This window comes from Arvicola amphibius, chromosome 12 (assembly GCF_903992535.2).
Source record: "Arvicola amphibius chromosome 12, mArvAmp1.2, whole genome shotgun sequence".
NCBI classification, from domain to species: Eukaryota; Metazoa; Chordata; class Mammalia; order Rodentia; family Cricetidae; genus Arvicola; species Arvicola amphibius.
In genome coordinates this window covers 127906487-127932521 of record NC_052058.2, presented here as the reverse complement: position 1 = coordinate 127932521, position 26035 = coordinate 127906487, and the positions used below count along the sequence as shown (strand labels likewise).

The following is a 26035-nucleotide window of genomic DNA, read 5'->3' as shown; positions in this document are numbered from 1 at the left end:
GACTTGAGCAAGGGCAAGGCTAGAATCAACAGTCCCAGAGAGGTGGTGGGAGACCAAACCTATGCAGGCCACATGAAGAGGCTCTAAGTTTCTGTCTTGAGAACCCGTTCCCCCCTCTGGCACTGTGGCCTTGCAAGATGACATCACTGAGGCCTCATCTTCCGCTGCAGGCTCACCTCGTGGCAGCCTTTGAGCAGAGTCTGGGAAACATGACCATCAGACTGCAGAGTTTAACGATGACCGCAGAGCAGAAGGTAAGCCCGGGGGCACCATTGCTCGCTTTCATTTCAGATGCAGGTGCCGAGTTTAACACATGGCTTAGACTAGTAGAGCATGAATGTCAAGAACAGATCAAATGTTGGTCCTGTGTCTCCTGCGGATCTAGCGGCCTCCAGTGCTCCCTGATGTCCTTACACTGAATTTAGATCCGCCATGTAGGAGACAGCTCTGTGGCACCCCTTTGTGGCCGCTCGCCTCTGTCCAGGCCGGCGTTGGGCTTTATGGAGGTGGTTTGGGAACGTACCTGTTGTATCTTTCTCACCTTCAGGATTCGGAATTGAATGAGTTGAGAAAAACCATCGAGCTGCTAAAGAAACAGAATGCAGCTGCCCAGGCTGCCATTAACGGAGTGATCAATACACCAGAGCTCAGCTGCAAAGGTAACCACGAGACACGCCGTAGACACTCTCAGGGTACAGTGCAGGGTGCAGCCCCTGCTACAGGGCAAGAGACTGGGACTCAAGCTGCAGACCCAAGGGCCAGGTCCCAGAACGCAGATGAAAGCATCTGCTTGCTTCTGGCCACTGCAGAGATGGCTATAGTGTAGTACAGTCTTCTCTGATAAATCTTAAAGACTGAAGAACTGGGTTTCTTATGGAGAAGCAGCCTAGTGTTTTATGGCTTCTCTCGTGCCTCCATGATTGCTTTGCATATTGGAGAGAGAGTAGAATGGGTTTATATGTTTGTTGGTTTGTTTTGGCTTTCTGAAACAGGGTTTCTCTGTCTAGCTCTTGGAGCCTCTTCTGGCACTCACTCTGTAGACCAGGCTGACCTCCAACTCACCGAGGTCCTCCTGCCTCTGCCTCCCAAGTGCTGGGGTTAAAGGCGTGCGCCACCACTGCCCACCTGGGTTCATCTCTCGGATACCCTAGGAAACTGCCCTAATGAATTGTGGGGCTTTGTGTGTTTTTAGTTATCTTTCTTTTCACAACTATATAATGAGGACCCTTTTCTCCCTGTTGATGGTAGCCAAGGGCTTCAGACATGATGGTGACTTTCGAAGGTCAAAGGGTAGTTAGGAACAAAGTGGGCCTGGACCCTCCAAGGTCTATTCAGGATTAGAGACAGCTCTATCCAGAGGACGAAAGCTAGCCGCAACCATGATGTCGGCCGTCTCTTGTTATTTCTGCCATTGCTGTTCTTCCAAAACAGCAGTGATGGAGTTGAGGTAGGAAGGATTAGAAAGCATCAGTTAAGCAGAGTGGAGGGAGGAGCTCTGGAGGCTGAGGGAAGAGAATCCTGGAGGACCTGGGATGACATGGGCTCAGTGCCCCCAAAGGGCCACAGGGAGGTAAGCAGGGCAGGAATGTAGCGATCAACAAGGAGAGATCACTGGAGCCCTAGGTGCCATCCCTAGTGGAGCTGAAGAGAAGAGATCGAAGGAGCTCCAGCAGGGAATACCGCTGTGTTTAGAGGTATATCCCCCTCTGTGTCCAAACAGAGAGCTGGTGTTGGGGAATGTCTACTTTCCCTTCTGTCGAGGGCAAGGCAGTAGACCCTGTGAGAAAGAGGGCATAGCCATTATCCCTTCAAGGCTCCTCCAGCCAGCAACGGAATATAGTATAATATAATATAATATAATATAATATAACCCAGGACATAGAGGTACTACCTCAGTCCAAATGCCCTGGATCAGAGGAGGCTGTTCCTGGGGATAGAAGACTCTACTCGAGGGCCCACAGGCCTTGCTTGCTCTCTCCAGGAAACGGCAGCACCCAGGCTGCAGACCTGCGCATCCGCAGGCAGCACTCCTCAGACAGCGTCTCCAGTATCAATAGTGCCACCAGCCACTCGAGCGTGGGCAGCAACATAGAGAGCGACTCGAAGAAGAAGAAGAGGAAAAACTGGGTGAGTGCACATCCCTGGACTCCCACCCCCACCCCCCAGGGGCTGTCTCGTGCTGTCCCCACAATAGGTGTCCACAGATAAATCCCAGGCTGCCTCCTAACCTCAGAACCACAGGCCTTGGAGAGCAGATCCAAGGAAGCGCCCTGGGGTAGGCCTTTCCCTAAAACCGATGCTGTGCTCAGCAAAGCAGCGGCATTGATCAGGCCCCACACTGTGGTTTTTCTCTCCGTGAGACTGTGCGATGTGCCCATCTCTCATTTCACTCCTCCCCTTACACTGGCCACAGAGTTCAGAGCTCAGTGAATCTCATTCCTCTTTACTGGGGATGAAACTCAGGGACTCATGCCTGCTCCACTCTCTGGAGCTTTGAGCAAGACTCCTCACACGTAGTTTCTTCTTAGTTCCAAAGGTTTTTATAGCATGTATCAATAGTTATTTCATCCTTAACCATACTCTTTACTTGTTTATTTATATACTTATTAATGTGAGGTCTCACTCACTATGTAGGCCTTGCTGGTGTCATACTCACTATGTAGACCAGGCTAGCCCCAGCTAGCGAGAGTCCCACCTTTACCTCCCAATTGCTTGGATTACCGCTTGTGCCGCCACAAGACTGTTATTTATTTATTTATTTGCAGAGCATCAAACCAAGGATCTCACTGAAGTTTTGTAACCATGGTTCTCCTAGTATGTTTCATGGTGTTAGCTGCAGTCAGGGGTCCAAGCTCAGGCGAGGGCCCCTGAATGTTGAGTCTAATACAGTCGCGAGCAGGTCTCCTAAAATACTCCTTGAGTTTCTGCTGGAAGTGCCAAAGGCGGCTTTCTTTGCTCCAAGAAAATCCCAAGCACTTCTGCCCAGTTTCATGACTACTGTCCCAGCGAGGGAAGTGTGTTCCTTACCAGGGACACCTAGTATCAGGGTTCGTCTCGAGTGGCCAGGCTCACCAAACCCCATTGTCAGCACCGACACTGTCGTGTTTCATGGTGGCATCTTGTCCCTCATACCATATCTGTCTCGCTCATCTTGAATCATCTTGGATGGGTGGCGAGGTCTAGTTAGCAGTAGGGGAGTTCAAGGTGAGCTACCAGGCCATCTCCGTGTGATCCTCTTACCACGCTGGTTAGTTGGGTTTTTTTTTCTTTACTTGACAAGCCGTTTTCTTTAGCAACTTATTTATTGTGTCTAGAGATGAGCAGCTCATGTTGCCATCTCTAGCATGCAGTCGATAAATGTAGTCTGCTCAGGTTCTCAAAATGATATGAGAATTATCGTGAAAAATACAGGGCCAGTGAGATGGCTCAACGGGTGAAGGCATTTGCCACGCAAGCCAGATAGCCTGAGTTTGATCCCTGGAACCACATAAAGAGAGAAAGAACCAACCGTGAAAAGTCGTCCTCTGCCGTCTACACATGGGTGGTGGCACACTCGTTCCCCACCACATGCACAATAGCAATAGTAATAGTAATAGTAATAATAATAATAATAATAATAATAAATTTAAAAAGAAAAATCCCAGCTGTTTTCTTCTAGTCAGGAAATAAAACCTGTTTATGTTGCTTCTAGACAATTAATTCTCACTTCTCCACGAAGCCAGGAAAGACAGATAACAGACATTCTCAGCGTACCCCAAAGCTTAATTCCATCTAAATTTGTGACCTCCCTTTTACCTGGTGCTCTAGCTCTGTAGCTTGTGTGGCAAAGCCTGGTTCTTGGACTACTGTCTGCTAACTGGAACATCAGGAGACAGCAAGGGAACGGTGGGCTGGAGTAAAGCCCAGTTCTCGGACTACTGTCTGTGAACTGGAATATCAGGAGACAGCTAGAGAGCGGTGGGCTGGGGTTTGCCCACAAGCTGGGCAAGCAGCTTGTCAGATACGGGACACATCCACTGGGAAAGGCCTCATGACTCACAGTGAGGAAAACCCTAGAATATATTTTCAGAAGGAAAAAAGGTCCCAGGAAAAGAAAATGACTCCTAAGATACCTGTTTTGGAGACAAAATATGATTAATTTTGTTTGTAGATTTAGAAAGATACATGCTGGTCATGGCCCTTGGAAAATTTTGTTTAATTCTCATGTTCTCATCAGAATTTCCATGTCTGCCTCGGAGGTTGGGGGAACGACCTTACCCGTTTTCCGGTTTTTCCAATATAGTTAGTGAGTTTTACAGACAGCTGTGGGACTCCTAAGTAAGATAGGCAAACTCTGTGCATGTTAGATTACGTCCCTCATGACAGGAGAGCCGGACACCCTACATGGGCACAGCAAGGAGCTGTGCAGACTCAAGGGATCACTGCAGATGTCAGTCCCCCGTTGCTGAGGAGATAAGATGTTCCTTATCTTATCTGCTGTTGTTCAGACTTAAGAGATGGTTGAAGAGAGGCAGGGAGATGATCAGATGGACAGAAAAGCAGGGGAAGCCCTGGCTGCAGGGTACCCCTCAGCTTGCTCTTCCCTTCCTCTCACCATGGAAGAAAATGCTCCCCGCGACCCATGCTGTTTCAAGCATCCCACTCCCACCAGAAGCCTCTGTGTGGCGTTTACAATGAGCCATGTTGCCTCTGAAAAGTCCTAAGCTTTCCGTGTCACTGGCTTTCTCTGTTAAAAATTGTCTTTTTTCCTCCCCCTTCCCTGTTTTCGCTTGCATTTTCTCTGGCAGGTCAATGAGGTAAGCGAGCCCAAGTTTAATATCAGATACCAAGCTAACCCATCCATTGACATGACTAACCTCATCCGCATCTGTCCCCACATCCGAGCATCCTGCTTTTGTTGCTGTGTCACCTCATCTCCCTACACGCACCCGCTGAGCCAGGCTCTGTCTGTCTTGCTGTTGGCATCTGTTCTGGAACGAAGAGTAGGCATGGAATGTCCCCACAGGCCCATCCTGAGCTGTCAATGCCAGATAACCCCCCTTCCCCGAATGCACTGACTCCACAGAGCTGCTGGGTGCCTTTGCCATTGACGGGGGACATGTGGCTCACTCAACTGCTCTTTTGTAAGCATGCCTCCCCCCGGGCCGCACCTCGACGAGGCTGACCATCTTGTGTATTCAGTTGCGCAGCTCCTTCAAGCAAGCCTTTGGGAAGAAGAAGTCCCCTAAGTCCGCATCCTCTCACTCAGACATCGAGGAGATGACCGATTCTTCATTGCCTTCCTCACCAAAGTTGCCACACAATGGATCCACGGGCTCTACCCCGTTGCTGAGGAATGCCCACTCCAACTCTCTGTGAGTCTATCTAGCCGACAGTGCCCTTGACTCCTGCCTTAGTTAGGGTTTCTGCTGCTGTGAAGAGATACCATACCATGGCAACTCTTATAAAGGAAAATTGATGTGTCAGCTTAAAGTTCAGAGGTTTAGTCCATTATCAGTCATCATGGCAGGGAGTGTGGCAGCGTGCAGGCAGACGTGGTGCCGGAGAAGGAGCTGCTACCTCTTGAGATGCAAGCGGCAGGGGAAGGGAATGTGGGATACAGCCGCTTTAGATGGGGGAGTCAGGGGAGGTCCCTCTGAGTGGGGCACTTCAGCAGAGAGCTTTACAGCAGAAGGAGCCACTGGTTCACTCTGGTCAGAAACACTAGCAGCTGTGACAAACCTAATTCTGAAGCCTAGTAACTTCACCATAGTTCTTTCTCCCTGGTTCACCCCAAACCTGGTCAACAGTGGAGGACCTCTGCTTGGTAGGTAGTGTTGTGTCCAGCCTGACCAGGAGACGGACATGTGGACAAGGTCCCATGGGAGGGTTTCGGGAGCCGCCTGCGGGAGGCACCTTTCCGCTCCTACCAAAACCTGCTGTCTGAAACCCGAGGCCGTACTACCTTGCTAGGGAACAAGCAAAGACAGTGGGCTCTGGTGATCATGCGTTGGCCTCACACTGAGCAAGGCTTCCTTGCCAAGAAACCAACAGTAAAGATCCCAACGTGGAAATGGGCTGATAGTCTGAGGGGGTGGAGCCTGCTCGCTTGTAGGAAGGTTCAGGAACAGCACGGCGGCTGAGCAGGGAGACAGATGGTGCCGCAGCTAGTGGAACTCTGAGATCAGTTTCGCTGTATGTGATTTCAAGTGTGACAGCAAGGGGCTGAGGAAGTTTAGGCAGCAAAGTGACCTAAACTGGATTAGAATTCTGTGGAAAGCAAGGTGGGCCATCGGGAATAGAGGGGGAGGGCAGAGGTAGCAGCATCCTCCAGGCTCCTGCTCTGTCTTCTGAAGCCTCCAGCCCCACCCCTCTCCTCCAGGCCTTTGCCACTGCCGTGGCCTCTGCCCACCGTGCTCTTCTTCTGAGTATTCCTTCCTCGGGTTTCTGCTCCAGCTGACCTTATCCATAAGGCCTTGCCTGTCTACCGTGTATAACGGAACAGCCACCACCACCCACGCCCTTCCTCTGCCTTGTTCTTTGTTACTGTGTGTATCCATCTGGCATAGTGATTTCTCTAGGGTTTGGTTCTTGTCCCTCATCCTACCCCAGCTGCATGTGCTGGTGGGTCCCCTGTTGGCTTAGAGATCCTCAGGCGTTTGCAATGGCTGAATGGCTGATGGGAGGCCCATGTGAGGTGGGGTAGTATACTTGGCACTTTTTTTTTAATCGCTGTGACCAGATACATGACAAGAAGCAACTGGAGAGAAGAAGGGCTGTTTGGGTTTATAGTTCATCGTGATGGGACATGCATGGCAGCAGGACACATTGCACCTACAGTCAGAAAGCAAAGAGTGGACAGGAAGTAGGGGCTGAGCCGTAAGGCCTCAAGGCCCACCCTAGTGACACACAGCCTTCAGCTTTAACTCCTAAAGATTCCACAGCCTTCCCAAACAGCAGCCCCATGTGGGAATGAAGTGTTCAAGTGCAGGGACCCGCGGGGGACATCTCACATTCAGACCACAACTGCTGGCGATCCAGGGCTCTGCCGGAGTCACCTGATGTGTGAGCAGCCTAGGCGAAGTCCATATGGAGGTGTCTGCCAGCCTGGAGCTCCTGCGTGTGCACATCTGGGAGCTCTCAGTGGGGTGGAGGAGATGCAGAGCAGAGGGCAAGGACCGGTTCTGATGCTGCACTGGCGTTCAAAGTTCAGGAAGCAAAAGCAGAGTAGCCAGTGGCGTGGGAGGAGACCCAGGAGCAGAGGGAATAACTGCATGGGAGAGGGAATTGAAACCTGGCCGCGTGCCGCTCAGTGGCCTGTCAGAGAGGTAGTGAGCTGCAGGATCAAACGGGAGGAGCAAGACGGCGCCTCCCAAACCACTGTCCCCACAGGGATGGGCAGGGCTGGCTCTTGGCTCCCTAGCCCTTTTCTTACATTCCACAGCCTCCATGGACATTGGAGATGTTGGTTTTGGGTCTGGTTTTCCAAAGGGTAGGTTGAGGGCAAATACTTATTTTCAACTTTAAAAGGTTTTATAAAAAACTGTGCAAATGCAGAGTTGAGAGGGGGTTCAAAGATGAAGCTGAAGGCCGAGAGTGCGGCCTGGAGAACTCCCTCCTCTGTGGGTGAAGGGATGGCAGCTGTGAGGAGGCCACATTTCCCGCACTCCACACATTTAAAATTGGGTATGCCAGCATCCCACATCTGGAAAGACAGGGAGATGATAGAATAATGGGCTAGGGACTGAAAATAAAGGTCACTTTAGTTCATGGTCTCTGAGGCAGGAAAGCCTGCTTTGATTGCCTGCTGGGTATAGCCCAGCAACCTCCAGTTAAGCGACCCCCTCCTCCTCCAGATTTCATCCTGAATTGTCAATGCTTAAATAGTGTGACCATGGGCATGATGGTGGCACTGTGCCTCATCCTCCCCATGTTAAAATCAGAATCACGGCGGCGTGTAAGGCAATTGAATAGAATGCTTCCGATACCTGCAGAAAACACTGCTGCGTACCTACTGTGTGTTGGCAGGTGTGACTAGACGTTCAGAATGATTTGAGAACAGTCTAGTCCTAAAGGATCTAGCGCCAAGCAGAACAAGGCACGGAAGGACCAGGGGAAAGAAGGGTGCAGTGGTTTTCCCTTTTCATCTACATAGAGTAGATCAGGTGAGCTATACGCTAGACATTCATTTAGCGCTCAGGTCCGGTGCATATGGGAGCCCCTGCTTGGCACCCTTGGGTGAAGTTCTCTCTGGGTCATGGCTGCATGGTCGGGGGACGGAAGAGCTTCACACCTCAGGCTAGAGCGGATCTGTTCAGTTAGGTACGTTCTTCGTCTCCAATCACTGGATCGTGCTCTTGCGACCTCATCTAACACTGGTTGTCCTCCCCGAGGTCCCACCTCCAGACATCATTAAGCCAGAGTTTTGGGATTAAGTCTCAGGGTGAGTTTGGGAGTAGACAGGCATCCCACTCCTTCAGTGGAGGTCCTGATTGGCCAGCATTGCAAAGCAGCCAGAGTTTAGTCACAAAGCAGGCACCGAGAGAGCTTCCTAGAGGAGCGCAGGCCACGTGACAACACCTCAGCGGAGTCCCAAGTAGAACAAGGGAACAGACCCAGAGCTTGCACCACGTGGAGCGGACACCACGTTCTCAGCCACCCCTGAACTCGAGCGCATCTCTTAAACTAAAAGCACAACTCTGTAGTTCTGCCCTGCAAACTGCAGGCCACTCCCGCACAGGGAGCCGGGTAAAGGGTCTTTTGGTTTTGAGTTCCGCAGTCCTTTGACTTCTCACAGGTTCAGAAGAGGTATAACAACATTTTGGGGATTTCTCTTGTGTTTGGTTGTTGTTTTGTTTTGTTTTGAATTCAAGAAGAGACTGAAGTCGACATGCGTCCCCAGTTGTTAGTGATAAACAAGCCATGGTCCTCCTGCCTCAGCTTCCTAGGATTCTAGGCATGAGCCTCCTGCCCAGCTAACTCATACAGGTCAATTAAACAGCTCTGAAAAGACCATCAGTTGGAGCGTTAGACGTTGCTTCAGTCTTTGGTCTCTTTGAACAGTTATCTGACCATCTTCTGCTGGCAGCGGTTGGTTTTGTTTGACCTCTAAGCCAGCGCCTGAGTCTTAGGAAGCGGCTGGCATGGCCAACCAACCACCTCCCTGGTCAAGTACTTTGTCTCCCAGGCAATCATCTGAAACCTGGAAGTTTAGGGTGGTTTTGGAGTTTTGGTTTTCTGAGTTTTGTCTTTCTCTCCCATCTTCAATCTAAATTGTTTCCTAATCACTCAACATCCTTTAAAAGTAATAGAGTATATTTTAGTAGAATTGGCCCTCCCAGTGGCTACAATTTACTATGGCTTTAAGGTCTTCTACCTCAAAAAAAAAAAAAAAAAAAAAAAACAAAACAAAACAAAACAAAAAAAAAACCCTAGTAATTGAACAAGGAGCCTGCCTTGCTCTTTCTTGGGCGGAGTAGCCACACTTTGATCGGATGTGAGAAAGTGGTCCACACTGTCTCGTGGCACTCAGACAGCTTGGGTTCGTGTCACCTCATTCTCTTGGATCTTGCTCTTCAGGTCGTCTACTTTCTTATGTAAGAATGAATGTGAGAAGCAGGCAGGACATGAGGGACTAATAGCAGATCTCTGTAGACACCTCAAAAAATAAAATGAAAACTCCAATTAACTCTATCTACTCTTAAGTTCAGCTCTCTCTCTCTCTCTCTGTCTCTCTGTCTCTGTCTCTCTCTCTCTCTCTCTCTCTCTCTCTCTCTCTCTCTCTCTCTCTCTCTCTCTCTCTCTCTCTCTCTCTCATATTGCCGGGGTGGGGGAAGCCTTGCTCTTAAGTTTCTGTTCTTGCTTATTACCTCACTTCTGAGAGGGACAGACTGGCTGTGTCTGCCTGACAAGTGCTCATACCCAAAAGACTACCTGTTTCCGTCCACAGTTCCCGGTTACCCTGTTAGTGCACTGTAGTTACTGCTTCCGTCTACAGTTCCTGGTTACCCTGGTAGTGCAGTGTGGTTACTGGTCCTGTCTACCAGTTCCCGGTTACCCTGTTAGTGCCATGTCGGGGAAAGCTACAGTTGAGCCCTTCTTGTAACCATTGCTCTGCATAGGTTGAATAACAAAGACTGCATATTTTGATGCTTTGGGTATGATCCTCTCTAGAAAGCACTAGAGGCTGGAGGAGGGGCTAATATGTGCTGAGCCCTGAGTAGTGGTTGACCTGGACCAGTGAGTTACATAGGAGCTCACGTCGTCAGTACCACCCTCTTTCCCTAGGATTTCCGAGTGTATAGACAGTGAGGCGGAGACAGTCCTGCAGCTACGGAATGAGCTGAGAGACAAGGAGATGAAGCTGACGGACATCCGCCTAGAGGCGCTCAGCTCTGCCCACCAGTTGGACCAGCTCCGGGAGGCCATGAACAGGATGCAGGTGAGCAGATGGCAAACGGAGTCCCAGGAAGCTGCAGAGTGGCAGCCTTGGGGCGAGGGGGCACGTGCGGGTATGCTGGCGGTTGCTGCTTCCCTGCCTCTTTAGTTTTTAGAGAATGGGTAGTCCACACATCAGACCTTGTTTGGCTCCACACTGCCTCCTCTTCCACAGGGCCACCGTCCACTTGGCCTTCTCCCTGCCTTCCCTAGCTCCACTCGTCCACACTACTGGAGTGGAACTATGATGAGTGGCTGTGTCCCCACCATCTGTTTCATGCTGTTCCTTCCCCTCTGAGTACCCTCCATCTATCCAAACTGGACCCGGCTCCAAGGCTCCACCTGAGCCTCCTCCCAGACCTTGCCAAGCCCTGCAACTGGAAAAGCTAGCGGCTTCCTTTGAAGGTGGCTGCACACCAGTTCTTCCGGGTCCGACCTCTGCATCCCAGTCTTGTGAGCTGCATTTTGCACCAAGACTCGCTTGCACTAGGCTCTTTATAGACAACTGTGGAATGAACAGGGTCCTGTAGACTGTGCTAAAGGGGACCTCACTGGAGAGCTGTGTCCCAAAGAACGTTCCCTGGACCCAGGAGAGGCTCCTGGAAAAGACAGCTGCTCCGCAATGAGTATGCACGGGAAATCCACTGTGCGCCCTTCTCGGAGTCACAGAACAAACAGCCCCTTAGTTCCGAGAAGTCGTGGAGTTGAGAAATCTGTCATTCTAAATTCTCAAACCTTTTTGACTGCCAGACTCTTTCACACTGGCCACTCTAGCAGGAGACCCCCAGGAAGGCAGTTTCTGAATACTCCCTAAAGACCAGTTCTCCATGAGTTGGGAACTAGTCTTGCCAGAGTCTTGAATGGCTGGGAAGGTGGGGCATGCTGTGCAGTTTCCCCAAGGGGTGCCTGATTTTGGCTGGCCTAGCTACCGGGTTCCTCCAGATTCTTCCCCCAGAAAAGGCACGTTCCATTCATGGCACCCATCTCTTAAGTCAGTCTCTCCCTTACTTTTTGCAGAGTGAAATTGAGAAGCTGAAAGCTGAGAATGACAGACTAAAGTCCGAGTCTCAAGGCAGTGGCTGCAGCCGGGCCCCTTCCCAGGTGTCCGTCTCTGCTTCCCCAAGGCAGTCTTTAGGCCTCTCACAGCACAGCCTGAACCTCCCAGAGTCCACCAGTTTAGGTGAGTGGCTGACAGGCTCGGGGTAGGTCAAGTCTACTAGCCTGGGTACGTGGCTGACAGGCTGGCGGAAGGTCCAGTCCACCAGCCTGGGTAAGTGGCTCGTAGGACCAGCAGCAGGCCATGGACACCAGCCTGACTCACAGGCTGGAGACAGGCTGAATACACCAGTCTGGGTGAGTGGATTGTGGGGGCTCTGGGCAGGCCTAGCCCACCAGCCTGGGTGGGACCAGCACAGACTGAGGCCTGAGGCTGGCACTCCCGTGTCCAGGGTGAGCAGGTCCACAGATCTGATGGTGAGGTAGCAGGTGTGTGTGCACTTGGGGTGTGTGTGTCTGGGTGTGCATCTGCTACCAACATGAGCCCAGCCATTAGATTCTTCCATGCTTTGCTCCAGCACCCTGAGTTCTTCAGACCATGAGCTTGGGTTTCTCCCTGCCCACCATGTTGAGTTCTTCTCAATCCATCTAAGGAGTTGATCTGCATTCCCAGTGCTCAACTGTACCGGTACCCCTTGGAAGGACATACCACAGAGGCCATGCCTTGGCTTCCAGCCTTCTGGCTGTCGGGGTAGACTTCAGGCTGGCACATCATCCCAGAATGCACCTTGAGTTTTTCTTTGTGAGCATTTCAAGGCTGACGCTTTTATTTTTTTTTTACCCATGATGCTGCTGTTGCTGTTGTTTGAGTCTCCCTTGCACTTCCATCCGGCAAGATGCATTGTCAGCCTGCTGACCCCCCCTGGCCTTCCCACCATTGGTTTCTGTGACTGCATTCTCCATCCTCCCCTCCCCCCACCCTGCAGCCCGACATCTGAATTACCCTGCTGCTGTGCCCACAGGCAGCAGAGGTGTCGGGAAGCAGTTCTGCCGTCCCCACGTGCCCACCCACGTGCCTAAGGCTGTTGATGTTTTCCATTCGCAGACGTGTTGCTGGATGACACTGGTGAATGCTCGGCTCGGAAGGAAGGAGGCAGGCATGTTAAGATAGTTGTCAGCTTTCAGGAGGCAATGAAGTGGAAGGAGGTCAGTCGGCTCCCTCTCCCTGCTCACCTGCCCTTTCCCCAGGCAGAAATGGCCTAGCTTAGGATGGGAGACCTAAGGCGCTGGGAAGTACCAACACCTGTCTCGATGTCAGCGTCTCCCTCACTCACAGGGGACGCATCCCGAGGCCCAGGGGCTGCTGACGTGGTAGTGTATACTGGGCCCAGTATGTGCTGTGTTCTACTATACATGAGTACGCATGAAGGAGTTTCCTATACAGATTCTTTAAGGCATTAACAAGGGAGCTTGGTGATGTCACTCGGTAGTCAAGTGTTTGCTTGCGTGTACAGGGCCCTGGGTTCCGTTCCTAGCATCACAGTAAAACACAAACCAAAACACAAACAAACAAACAAAAACAAAAAAAAAAACCCAGAAAGTAAAGAAATTGTAAAGATAAAATAGAATGCTTAATGACAACATTCTGAAAACAGAAATCGAGACCTCTGCTGGGTGGTAGTTCCTGTACCCATAATCCTTAGTGGTCCCTCCTGTGCTCACAATCCTTGGCAGCCCTTATATCCACCATCCTCAGTAGTCCTTCTACCTGCAATCCTTAGCGGTCTCTCCTGTACCCGTCCTCACTGACTATCCTTCGACATAAAGCAAAGAGCACTTCCTTTCTGTGTTTCAAAGACTGCTAAAGCTCGCTCCAGAAGCAGCTTCACGTTGTACTTTCCTGTACTTTCAGCACTAGGAAACACTACTGCTCTCAGAAATGGCTTTTCTGTCCGGGTTGTGGTGGCGGTACACAGCTTTAAGCCCAGTACTCGGGAAGCAGTGGCAGGTAGATCTCTGTGAGTTCAAGGCCGGCCTGATCTATAGTTCTAGGACAGCCAGGACTAAACAAAGAAACCCTGTCTCAAAAAAAAAAAAAAAAAAAAAAAACCAAATGAAGAAAAAAAGAAAGAAAGGGCGTTTCTGGACTTGCTGCTTTCCTGAAGCATGTCCCAGGCAGCTGTGAACATTTTATTGGTAAGGAGCTGGCCTGGGGCTCATTTCTGTCTCGTCAGAGGCTCGAGACATAGCATTCACCAAGCTGGGAGATAGAAGGCCCTCAGCTGAGTCTAGAGAGCACAGAGGGCTCAGAGCAGAATGGGTCTGGGCACCCTGAGCCACTGATGCTAGAAGCCGGCGGTTCTCTGGTGTGGTTTCTGTTCCCGTGTGTACCTGCCAGTGACTATTCTGAGGTAGAGGTGGCGGGTGGCAAAGTCGGTTGGTTGTATTTTAGTGGGGAAATCCTATTGGATGCCCTGGATGACCATGGGCATCCGTGAAAGTGGGGAAAGGCCGCATGACCCTCCACATCGAGTCCCCTTGAGGTTTTGAAATTGTATTTCATGGTGTTTCTAGCCAGCATGTTATGGTTTCAGATAGTTGGGAAACCAAAGTGCCCATCAAAACCAAGTCTCTGCCAGCTCTGTCACCATGTGGCTGACCTCCCAAGGGTCTCAGAGGTGTCTGGCTGGAAAGGAAGCTCAGGAACCCAGCTAACAGAGGCCTGGCCTGGCAGACTGAAGCTCATTCTCCCAGCATTCTCACAATGCAGGCGGGTCACATCCCTACACATTGCTGATCCTCCTTGCCATTATTCTCAGAATCACATCTTCCAGGATGGTAAATCGTTCTGGGCCACACTGCAGCATACCCAAGAGGTCACTGACCGTGGCGTTGTCCCCATTGTGCAGCTAAGAAACCCAAGACCACAGGGCTCGGGGGAGTCAGACTCTATCATCGCCCCTGGTGCTCTGCCCTCCCTTGACGGCTGTGGGCCTGTGCCCACCACCCAGCCCCACCCCTGACCTAGCTGCATCCTCACAAAGCATGGGAGATTTAAAAAACCCAGCAGAATTGAATGCTTTCTCGGCACCCTTTTCATGGATGTGATCAGTTTAGCTCCTGTGGGCGTAGAAGAACAAGAAGGGGGCGGGGGGAAGATAGTTGTTGACAGTCTTCCCAGAATTTTACTAATTTCTGAATCGAGCTTGTTTTCAGTTTTCATGGAAGAAAAGTAATAAATACTGTTTTTAATTGTAAGAAGCCAGGCTCACACATTTAATTCCCGCTCTTGAGAGGCAGAGGCCTCTTTTTGGAGGTTTTCCAAAAAGAAAAAAGAAAGAAAAAAGGGAGAAAGAGAGGGAAAGAGACTGAAAGAAAGGAAAAATAGGAACATTCTCTGAAGTTCTAACAGTGATGACAAACGTTACTAAATAAAACAAGAAATGGCTAACCCTAGATACGTGTAAGTTGAGAAGGTATCGTGAGTCTGTCCAGCGTAGCTCTGAGTCAGGCAGGTGAATCGTGGAAGCTTCCAGGAAAAGGTGAGTAGTTCTTCAGTAAGGTTTGCAGTCCGGCCTCTGGCAGACAGGAGCTGGGGGAGGGTGCAGTCCAGGATGTGAAATCCATGCCCTGTGCAAAACATGCACTTAGCTGATGGTTCCAGGGACCCGAGAAGCGATCTTAGTCTCCCGGACCCTTTGAGCTTTTACCAGAGCAGAGACGGGTTTCCAGGCTGTTGCGTGCCAGCTGAGCTATGCCTGGCGTGGAAAGAAATGGGGCTTTGCTGTCTTTTGGAAGCACTGGGATGCCTAGGCCTCTACTCAGTCGGGCCAGAATGCAGCCAGCTGCCCCTCACCTGCTTGTGTCTCCCCACCCTTAGGATTCCAGACCGCACCTTTTCCTTATTGGCTGCATCGGAGTTAGTGGCAAGACAAAATGGGACGTGCTCGATGGGGTGGTTAGACGGCTATTCAAAGTAAGTGTTTCCAGAAGAAAGTCACAGCAGGGGGCTTGGAGAGGGAGGGGAGCTTTGTTTCCATAACCCTAGTTTCCCTAGCTTAGTCTCCTCTCCTTATCCTTAGGTTGCTAGGTTTTGTCCCCTGGTCCACCAGGGTATGGAAAGATGATGGTGGTATGTGACTGGTCATTCTCTGTCATCTTTCCTTGGCAATGGCTGGCCAGCTAGTAAACATCATTCCACAGTGCATCCCTAGAACTGTATCCAAATCTATATGACCTGGAGGTGAAGCTCAGCCAGTACACTTTTGCCCTTTGGGCTGCACATGCACGACCAGCACCCCATTACAGCACCCCGTAACAACCCTACAGTCCCTGGGAGCCACATCCCACCAGTAGCCAGTGTCAAGGATGCCGGCATGCAGCGTGATCACACCACGGGGTTGGGTGTTTGCATTATCAGAAATGGCTAGGGAACGCCAAAGGGAATCTAGTGGCTCATGATGATTTGAAAGAAGCTTTTGATTTTTTTTTTCCTGTCCCAAAATAAATCAGCAGTATCAAGTATTAATCATATTTCCTGAGTGGTAACTATAGCCTCTACATCGTATGCCAGAGACCACACTAAGCCCTTTGTTGTTCCATTTAGTGACTTCAAAAGCAGCCTGATGCCACCAACCTAGAAGTAGACCAGAGGTCTCTGCCATCTGACCGAACCTGACTTAGCTAACACATTGCAGTCTCTTCGAGCATATGCATCAAATGGTTTTGCACAAGAGAAATTCAGTTCTTTGCTTTTTTTAAAGAGTGTGTGTTTGAGTGCTTTGCTTACATTTATGTCTGGTGTCTGGTGCCCTCAGAGGCTTGAAAATGGCTTTGGAGCCCCTGGAACTGGAGTCACAGGTGGTTTCCCATCGGTTACTTTTTATGAATTGCTTGGCACCATCTACAGACCCTGCTTGTAAACAGAGACTGCTCGTTCGTTTTCTGGCCGTCCAGACCCAAATAATCACACAGAAACTATATCAATTAAAACACTGTTTGGCCAATGGCTCAAGTGTATTTCTAGCTAACTCTTATATCTTAAGTTAAGCCATTTCTATTTATCTGTGTTTTACCACAAGGCTGTGGCCTACCAGTAAAGTTCCAGTGGGTATCTTTCTCCTTTGGCAGCTACATGCCGTCTCCTTGACTCTGCCTACTCTCTCTCTGTCTCTTCTAGCCTTGCTATATTCTGCCCTGCCATAGGTCAAAGCAGCTTTATTCATTAATCAATAAAAGCAACACATACAAAAGGCCATCCCATATCACCTGATGCCCAATTTAGGAAAAGCTGCTTGCCTTTCCATGCTTGGTTGTTTACCCAGGTTCAATGTTCATGGTCTTGTTAGGGGCTTGTTTTTCCCCCTCCCCTGAGCAGATAAATCTATATGTTGAGAGCCTGAGGTTTGAGGGTGTTATCTTTCCCCAGATTGTGTGCCATAGATTATTTCAGTTCAGGTGTCATCTGAGGAAAAGAGGTTACCTGTCAGTCACCCAATGAGAATGGGTGTCCCAGCAGGTTTTAGCCAGCTCTCTGATGGTCCGTGTTTTATGTCCCCAGGAATACATCATTCATGTGGACCCAGTGAGTCAGCTGGGGCTGAATTCAGACAGCGTCCTGGGCTACAGCATCGGTGAGATCAAGCGCAGCAACACTTCTGAGACCCCCGAGCTGCTCCCGTGTGGCTATCTGGTGGGAGAGAACACCACCATCTTGGTGACTGTCAAGGGTAAGTGGCTGCTATCTGAGCAGTGGTGGTGCACACCTTTAATCCCAGCACTAAGGTGGTAGAGGACGGCCGATCTCTGAGTTCAAAGCCAGCCTGAACCACAGAGTGGGTTCCAGGACATTCGGTGCTGCACAGAACCAAAAGGCTAATTGACTGCTTATGAAGCTGGGGCTTCTTTTAAGTGGTCAAAGTATGTCTGTTTTCACTGTATGTACATGTGGGTGGGTTTTCTCTTCCCCTCTTTTACCTCAGCCACTCCTACTTAAGCAAGTTGCACCACCAGGAAACAACAAATTACTTCAGTTTATTGCTGAAATTAAACATCAAAAGGTCCCATTAGCCTTATGACTGAAATGATGAGAAACTAATAACGCCTTAATAACCCTGTCAAAGTGGCACTTTACCAAAGCCGTGGAGGGTGCTTGCCAGCCGGCCTTGGACACAAGCCCATTCTACAGATAGAGAAACAGGAAAGTTTCTGCAAACATCCTGATGAGATCACTCTTGCCCACACACCCAGCTCCTGGAAGTGTTCAGCCCCGGAATGTCATGGTCTCCCTCTCCTTGTCCCTGTACACTCGGGGCTCTCTCATAATGCAAAATGCTCTCAGTGTGGTTTCAAAAACACCGTCGTTTTTAATATTTCTAGGACTCTTTAAACATCCCAAGGCTGAGTCAAATCCGAGATCCAAGGCAAACTGTGAGCTACCATAAAAAGTGAAAGTTATATACTTCAGATATGCAATGGCACAGAATCAGCATTCCCATTCTGGAATAGCACATGCACTATAGCAAGGGATGTTTGGACCGAAGAAAGACCAAAATGGAGCAGGTTAAAGAGCTAATCCTACAGCTACATACCAAGTATCTTGGGCTTGTGATGGACTCATCCGTGCTCTAAGGGCTTGGGTAACCCTGCCCCTCCAGTGTTCCTGCCTTAGCCCCCACAGTCTCTCTCTTAAATCAGCTCCTCTCCATGCCTGAAACTTTCATTGGTAGGTGTGTCCTGATCCTGGTCTCTCCAGCATCCTGGAGTCCCCATTGCAGCTTGAGTTTACCCTCCAGAATGTTCTCCTTGCAGAGATTCTGACCCTGCCAACCATTGCCTAGCCCCAGCAGCTCTCTCAAGCCTTAAAGCAAGATTCCAGGACCTCATTAGTCTTATATCTTGCATGCCTGCAAAACTGGTACAGAGTGGACAGTGTTACCAAGTTCTGCTGCCAGCCTGGGCTGGACTCTTGCCCTTTGAACTGCAGTCGTAATGGCTTCTTGGTGTCTGCATTTGCAGACATCACTTTCCCAGGCAGTTTTGTGAGCAGGAAAGCCCCTCTATGGTCCCTTTCCTGCTGTGTTGTTACAAAGCAGGCCTTCTTTTTCACACTCACAGGATCCTTTCCATATGCACCTTGACCTCACCTTTCAACTTACCCAAGCGCTCCCCACCCCCCAACAAACAAACCGCATTTTTGTATCCTCCTGCCCTACGTGTTCTTTTTCACTACAGACCTGGGTAAGAGTAGTGAGCAGTAACCATGCTCTAACCTGAGCACTCTCTTGCCTTGAGATGACCCCTACCAAACACGTTAGTCCGTATCTTAATTAGGGTTTCTGTTGCTGTGAAGAGACACCATGACCACAGCAAGTCTTAGAAAGGAGACATTTAATTAACACTGGCTTACAGTTTCAGGAGTTTAGTCTGTCATTGTCATTGTCACTGTGGGAAGCCTGGAGACGTGCAGACAGACATAGTGCTGGAGAGGTAGCTAAGAGTTCTGCATCTGGATCCCCAGGCATCAGGAAGAGACAGTAACACTGGGCCTGGCTTGAGCATCTGCAACCTTAAAACCCACCCCCAGTGACACATTTCCTCCAACGAGACCACACATTCTCCAACAAGGCGACACTCCTAATAGCATCAGTCTCTAAGAGCCTAGGAGGGCCATTTTTATTCAAACAGCCACAGCGGGCCTAGCTTGAGGTTCTGAAACCTCAAAGCCCACCCCTAGTGACTTACTTCCTCTAGTAAGACCACACCTACTCCAACAAGGACACACCTCCTAATAGCGCCACTCCCTTTGGGCCTATGGGGACCATTTTTATTCTATCATTTTCCCCTTCTACATAGCACTAATCTCTCCACAGCCCTGGCTATCCTGGAACTCACTATGCAGACCAGGCTAGCCTAGAGCTCACAGAGATGCTCCTGCCTCTACCTCCCAAGTACCAGGATAAAAGATGGGCACCACCCATCACTTTTAAATTCAAGTTTTCAGGAGCTGGGCAGATGGCAGCCAGGGTCTTTGCCAGAATGTAGCAAGAATGAGCTCTTGACTTCCTGATGGAGTCATGCCCACCCCCACCCCCTAAACATCATGGGCCACACTTTCACTAGCCACAGTTCTCTACGCATGGTGATTTCCCAAATTCCCACCAGAATGGTTCGTTAATATCTGCTTACCACTTTCCTGCCGGTTTCTATCCTGAGGTTCCAAGCACTCCCACACTCCTCTGCAGACGAGGGCAAGAGGCCTGAGCACCAGATAGTAAGGTTACCATACCAATGACCCTACTTTTCAGTACCAGTTTTCTGTGTTAGCTCCTTGTCTACTGCCCGGGATAAAATACCCGCCAGAGGCAAAAAATGGAAGGACGTATTTACACCGTCCACAATAGTGGGGACGCCACAGTCCCGCAGCCCACTGGCAGATGAACGGGTGAATAAACTCGGACAGAAAGAATCCTGCCTAGCAGAAGCATGATGAATCATCAGGCATGCAGAAAGAACTGGGTAACAAGAGCCCCCAACGAATGGGACCATTTACAACCATTTATAAAGTACATGGCGTCATGGGGCCACACATAGGGTCATGGGGTCATCTCCTTGTTTCACCGTGAGCACTGCAAACACCAAGGGGTAAAGCTGACGTGTGAGGAATGAGTGACAAGATGCCCACCCCTACAGGAGAGTGGCACTCCATACAGCCTGGTCTATGGCTGCCCTCAGTGTTGGCATATACCAGGATCGACTTGGGCTCTGTATTGCCCTGATGAGCACTGAAACCTCCCTGGATTTTGCAGTAGGATCCCACTTAGTAAATCAATTCATACCAGTGATTCCTGAAGAAGCGGTGACCCTGTGTGTTCCTTTTATTTCATCTTAATGGTGTGGGTGCATGATGTCTGCATTGGGGGTGTGCACATAACACAGAGTGCCTGTGCAGGTCGGAGGACGACTCTTGGGCGTGGGTTCTCTATTTTTCCCCACTGTGTAAGAAGTCCCAGGGATGGACTGAGCATCTCAGGCTTGGTAGCAGGTACTGAGTTGTTTTGCTGGCCCGTGAATTTGTATATTCTGAAAACTCTACGGCAAAACAGCTACAAACACACAAAGTATCCTGCTCATTGTCGCCCTGTGGCTATCACTGTTGGTGGCGTAATTATTACATTCAGGCAAGAGTTCCTCCACCCTATGCTTGGTTTGTAGGTTGAGCCTATATAGGGCTGCAGGAAGCTCACAGGCCTGCTCCCAGAGGTGAGGAACCTGAGGATTTTTGTCATGGTCCTTTGGGTGCAGCCATTGCCTTTAGGGGTTACCTTGGTTAGGAGAGGGCTAGAAACAAACCCATAAATGCTTTAGGGGTGTCCAGTTGCACTGAGCGGGAGGAAGGTGCTGTTGGGTAACAGAGGAATACCTCCTGGTTTATTTCTTCACTTGCGCAGACTGGCCTGCTTTCTTTTTAAAATTTATTTATTTATCTATTTGTTTATCTATCTATCTATCTATCTATCTATTTTATGTATGTATGAGTGCTCCACCTGCATGTACACCCTTACACCAGAAGAGGGCATCAGATCCTACTACAGATGGTTGTGAGCCACCATGTGGTTGCTGGGAATTGAACTCAAGACCTCTGGAAGAGCTGTCAGTGTTCTTAACCTCTGAGTCATCTTAACCTCTGAGCCATCTCTCCAGCCCCAAAACTAGCTTTCTTGAAGGGAGTTTTTCAATGGAATTACTATCCACCTTGATTTTTTTTTTAAGTCAGGGTGTCTCATTGGTTTGGGATTTGCCAAGTAAGCTAGGCTGGCTGGCCTGTGAGCCCTAGAAATCTTGTCTCCACCACCCTGCCACTGGGATCACAAGTGCATGCCATCATGCCCCATGTTGGTTCTGGGGCTTGAACTCAGGTCCCCATGCTGTCAAGGCAAGCCCTTTGTGCAGTCACACTTTTTTATTGGGGCCATCAGCTCCCCAACAATGACATGGAGACTTACTATTAATTTTAAAAGCTTGGCCGATACCTTAGGCTTGTTACTAACTAGCTCTTTTTAAAAAAATATTTATTTTTTATGTATACAATATTCTGTCTGTGTGTATGCCTGAAGACCAGAAGAGAGCACTAGACCTCATTACAGATGGTTGTGAGCCACCATGTGGTTGCTGGGAATTGAACTCAGGACCTTTGGAAGAGCAGGCAATGCTCTTAACCGCTGAGGCATCTCACCAGCCCCCCTAACTAGCTCTTATAACGTAAAGTAACCCATATCGTTACCTATGAATCTACGTTCTTTTATGTGGCTCGGTTACCTTTACTCTATAATGCCCTTGCTGCCTGCTCTGCATCACTGGCATCTCCTCCTTTCTTTTTTCCAGCATCCTCTGTGTCTGGAAATCCTGTCCAGGCATTGGCTGTTCAGCTTTTTATTAAGCCAGCCAGAGTGACACATCTTTACAGTGTTCAAAAACATTATTCCACAGCACCGTTGTTGTCTGCGCTCTCTCCCTGACCCTGAGACCATTCTTTTAAAGCCAACAACGCTGGCTAATGAGGTTATCTCAGATAGACAAGGGCAGAGAGAAGCTTCCATGTGCCACTATTGCTGTTCAGAGTCTCAGCCTGTAGCATGTTAGTCTGGACCTGCCAATCTGTGTTCTCATTTTAACGTCAGGGTTTCACCTTGCTTCCTGCCTTGCCTTCTGGCACACCTAAGTGTGGGCAGCTTAGTGCCTGGCAGGAAGGAGAGAGAAGAAAGCAGAAGAGGCAACTCAGGGTTATGGCAGACATAGTCGAACAAGACTCTGGTGTCGTCTGGGATAGACACTACAGGGCTAGTAAATGCTAATAGGCAGACAAAGTTCAGAGTTAGGGGAACAAAAGACAAGAGGTGCTGGTGACCAGGAGGGTGGATTTCTACAGCAACAACATTGGGCTCTCAGCCTCCAGTGTGCCTGAGTGGGCAGGAGTCTTAGGACTGCCAAGAAGAGGGATGATGGCAGAGCTACCCTCCTTGCCCACCTCCAAGCCCTCCCCATCTCTCTCCAACAGGGCTCCCGGAAAACAGCCTAGACTCTCTGGTGTTTGAATCCCTCATCCCCAAGCCCATCCTGCAGCGCTACGTCTCCCTGCTGACAGAGCACCGGCGCATCATCCTCTCGGGCCCCAGCGGCACTGGGAAAACCTACCTGGCCAACCGGCTCTCCGAATATGTGGTACTCAGGGAAGGACGGGAGTTGACAGATGGTGTCATCGCTACTTTTAACGTGGATCACAAGTCCAGCAAGGTGAGGAGGTCCTCCTATGCCTGCTGTACCCTGGGCTCTTTCAATGCTGCTGATACCACCACCCTAAGCCTTTTCAAACTCTCCATTCTAGAAAGCCAAGAGAGGAGCTCGGAATGGGGCTTATAGATCGGAATGCTTTGAGTCAGACCCTCCCAGCCAGGAGCTCCATCTGGGGCAAGTCAATCCTGTCTGCTTATGACACACAGTGATGGCTCCTTCAGATGTGTCCAGTTCACCAAAAACTTACCATGCCTCTAGTGGGAGTTATTATATTCTCCCCAAATAAAACCTTTTGTAAGCCAACAAAACCACCCATAACAACAACCACGGTGGCTGTCACTGATGGGATGGTTGTCTGTCCCTCACAAAGCCCTTCAAGGACTAGTCGTCTTTGTCTCCCTCTAACACCAGCAGCCTGAAGGACATTTGTTACATTCTAAGTGTGGGTCCTGGGGCTGAGGTTGCTGTCTCAGAGCCCTGTGCATGGCCAGCTCCTTCACTCCATATAGTGAATACTGGGGACTTATAGATGGAGTCTGACCTGGTCTGAGCTGGAGGGCTGTGATGGGTTTTCACAGTGTCTTTCATTTGTTCATTGCTTGATTGATTCATTCAGTCACTCATCCTCCGGCATACAGTGAAAAGCTCACAGTTTCTAGCTCTGTTCAATGTTGGACAGCATACTGGAGATTCAATGGTGAATTGGAAAGGGCTCCTCTGCCTTATGAGTCACCTCATACACCTGAGAGGGTTAGGTCTCATGCCTCAGTTACCTGTTTCCATGTGGGTCTACCCCATTTACCAGTTCCCCTCACCATTCTGATGTAGGGATGAGATGAGCTTATAAGTGGGTGGATGAAGGAAGGCCAGATGGTGGGTGGCTGGCAAATGGTGCCCAATTTGATCTCATTTTGCTGGGCTGGTTGCCCATGTAGACCACGGCCTAAGTAAGGAAGGTGTGTGTGTGGGGGGGGTCCAAATGAGAAGGAATCAGATCTGCCCATGGTGAGCAATGTTGAGAGAGTGGGGAAACCTTGAGCATTTTCTTGAGCCAGCTACATTTTGACTTGAAAGGAAGGCTAGAGAGGTGTGGAGGTGGAGGAACCACAGCCCACTGAGCAGCTGGGCCAGTCTCTAAGATAGGTGGTTCTCACAGGTACCTGAGCCTGACCTACCCTGTTGCTTACCCCGGTGCAATCTCAGGCTGGTCGCCTGGCTCTTTCTGTAAAAATGAGCTAATCATTGTCCATCTACCATAGAGTTGCATGCTGCCTAAGTCCCCATGTGTGTCCTGAGTGTGTCCCCTGCTGCACCACCCTCTCTATCTTTTCCTGATGTGTAGCCCTAACCCAGGAACACTGGGCTGTGCTTCTTTCTCTAGCCAGGACAACACTCAAGGCTCATTTGCAACAGGTCATTAGCAGGTCCCTGGGCACACAGACTCACCTGCTCCTGCACACTCTCCCGTCTTCCAGAGCACTGCCCAGCAGCACTTGTATGTGGCTGGGACCTCTTCTGCTCCCATGGCTTCTGTAGAGCTAGCTCCTTGGAGGGTTCTGTGGAGATAGATAGCAACGAGCCAGCCACCTGCCTACAGAAGCCTACTCGGAGATTAGCATCACAGCAAGAAATGAGGAGTTCCTAAAGAAATGGTTGAGTGGGAATTAAAAAGTGGACCTGTAGGCTGGGATTATAGCCCAGTCAGTAAAGTACTTACAAAGAGGACTTGAGTTTCAGCCCCAGAATCCACTGTTTGTTTTTATTTATTTTTTTTTAAAGATGGTATGATGGCATGCTTTTTCTCTTTTTTTAAGATTTATTTATTTATTATGTACACAGTGTTCTGCCTCCATGTATGCCTGCAGGCCAGAAGAGGGCACCAGATCTCATTACAGATGGTTGTGAGCCACTATGTGGTTGCTGGGAATTGAACTCAGGACCTCTTGAAGAGCAGTCAGTGCTCTTAACCTCTGAGCCATCTCTCCAGTCCTGATGGCATGCTTATAATACCAGCACTGGAGGGGTAGAGACAGGCAGATGCCTGGGGTGCAGCGGACAGCCAGCCTAGCCTGCTTGGTATGGGAGAGAGAGAGACCCTGTTTCAAAACACAAGGGGGGGATTTTTATAGTGATAGTTTGTTTGTGTTTTAACAAATAAAACTTGTCTGAAGATCAGAGTGCAGAGCTAAGCTGCCAGAAGCCAGGCAGTAGTGGCTCACACCTTTAATCCCAGTACTTGGGAGTCCCACGCCTTTAATCCCAGCACTAGGAGACAGGAAGGGATATGGCTGGGTGGAGAGAGGAATATAAGGCAGGAGGAGACAGGAGCTCAGACGCAGTCTGGAGATTCAGACTGAGGATGCAGTCTGAAGAGGCAGTCTGAGGACAGGATCACCCCTTTGCTCTGAGCATCGGTGGAGGAGAAAAGTCTAGTGGTTGGCCATTCTGCTTCTCTGATCTCTCGACTTTCACCCCCTAATATCTGACTCTGGGTTTTTATTAAGGTCAATTAGAATTCATGCTACAGAGGATATCTGAGGAACAACATGCAAGTTTGTCCTCTTTCTTGCGCACACAAGTACATACATGCAGCTGCATACATAAGCATGTTGCACATTTACAGAGGAAAAAAAGAGGGCCTTGGACATGCATTTTATAAGCCTTACCTGTCCACATACATGCCCACAGTATACCTGGAGCACCATGCTGTGAGCAGTGCACTGATGCCCTGTGAAAGGCAAGTGCTCATGTCGTATCCACAGTGTGACATCGTAAGGGGACCTTCCTCTTGCCTTGGCCTTGGCCAGCGAAGGCACAGCACATGTGGGTCCTCCCGGGAGGGTGATGGCAACCTCGTTCTCCTGGCCTCCGCAGGAGCTTCGCCAGTATCTGTCCCACCTGGCCGACCAGTGTAACAGCGAGAACAACGTTGTGGAGATGCCACTGGTCATCATCCTGGACAACCTGCACCACGTGAGCTCTCTCGGAGAGATCTTCAACGGACTGCTTAACTGCAAATACCATAAATGGTAAAGATGGGTCCTAGACCCCAGGGGTGGGGGCGGGGCGGGGGCATGCAGGTGAGCCAGGCCAGCGTGACAGTGAAGTGGTACACACACACACACAGCCAGAGCAGGGGCGGTAGCCAGCTGTCCTCGGATCTGTGAGCCCCTGCTCTCCAGGTCACCCCTAATTCAGCTTCTCTCATTGTGCTCCCTGCAGCCCTTACATCATCGGCACGATGAACCAGGCTACCTCTTCCACTCCCAACCTGCAGCTTCATCATAACTTCAGGTAAGCTCTCTTGGCTCTCCCCAATCCAGGCAGATGG

At 49.9% G+C, this 26035-nt stretch overlaps 1 protein-coding gene across 11 annotated transcripts in view; it reads left to right on the top strand.

Annotated features, from left to right (window-relative positions):
• The window catches only part of Nav2 (neuron navigator 2), a 202266-nt gene that overhangs the window by 163718 nt on the left and 12513 nt on the right, over positions 1-26035 (top strand). For all 11 annotated transcript variants that reach the window (XM_038314288.2, XM_038314293.2, XM_038314291.2 and 8 more), the window contains 12 exons: positions 171-254; positions 548-659; positions 1982-2127; positions 5182-5354; positions 10267-10420; positions 11434-11596; positions 12518-12618; positions 15293-15388; positions 16973-17141; positions 22469-22704; positions 25579-25733; positions 25927-25998. In XM_038314288.2, coding sequence (XP_038170216.1) covers positions 171-254; positions 548-659; positions 1982-2127; positions 5182-5354; positions 10267-10420; positions 11434-11596; positions 12518-12618; positions 15293-15388; positions 16973-17141; positions 22469-22704; positions 25579-25733; positions 25927-25998 — 1661 coding nt within the window. The remainder of the gene's footprint in view (positions 1-170; positions 255-547; positions 660-1981; positions 2128-5181; positions 5355-10266; positions 10421-11433; positions 11597-12517; positions 12619-15292; positions 15389-16972; positions 17142-22468; positions 22705-25578; positions 25734-25926; positions 25999-26035) is intronic.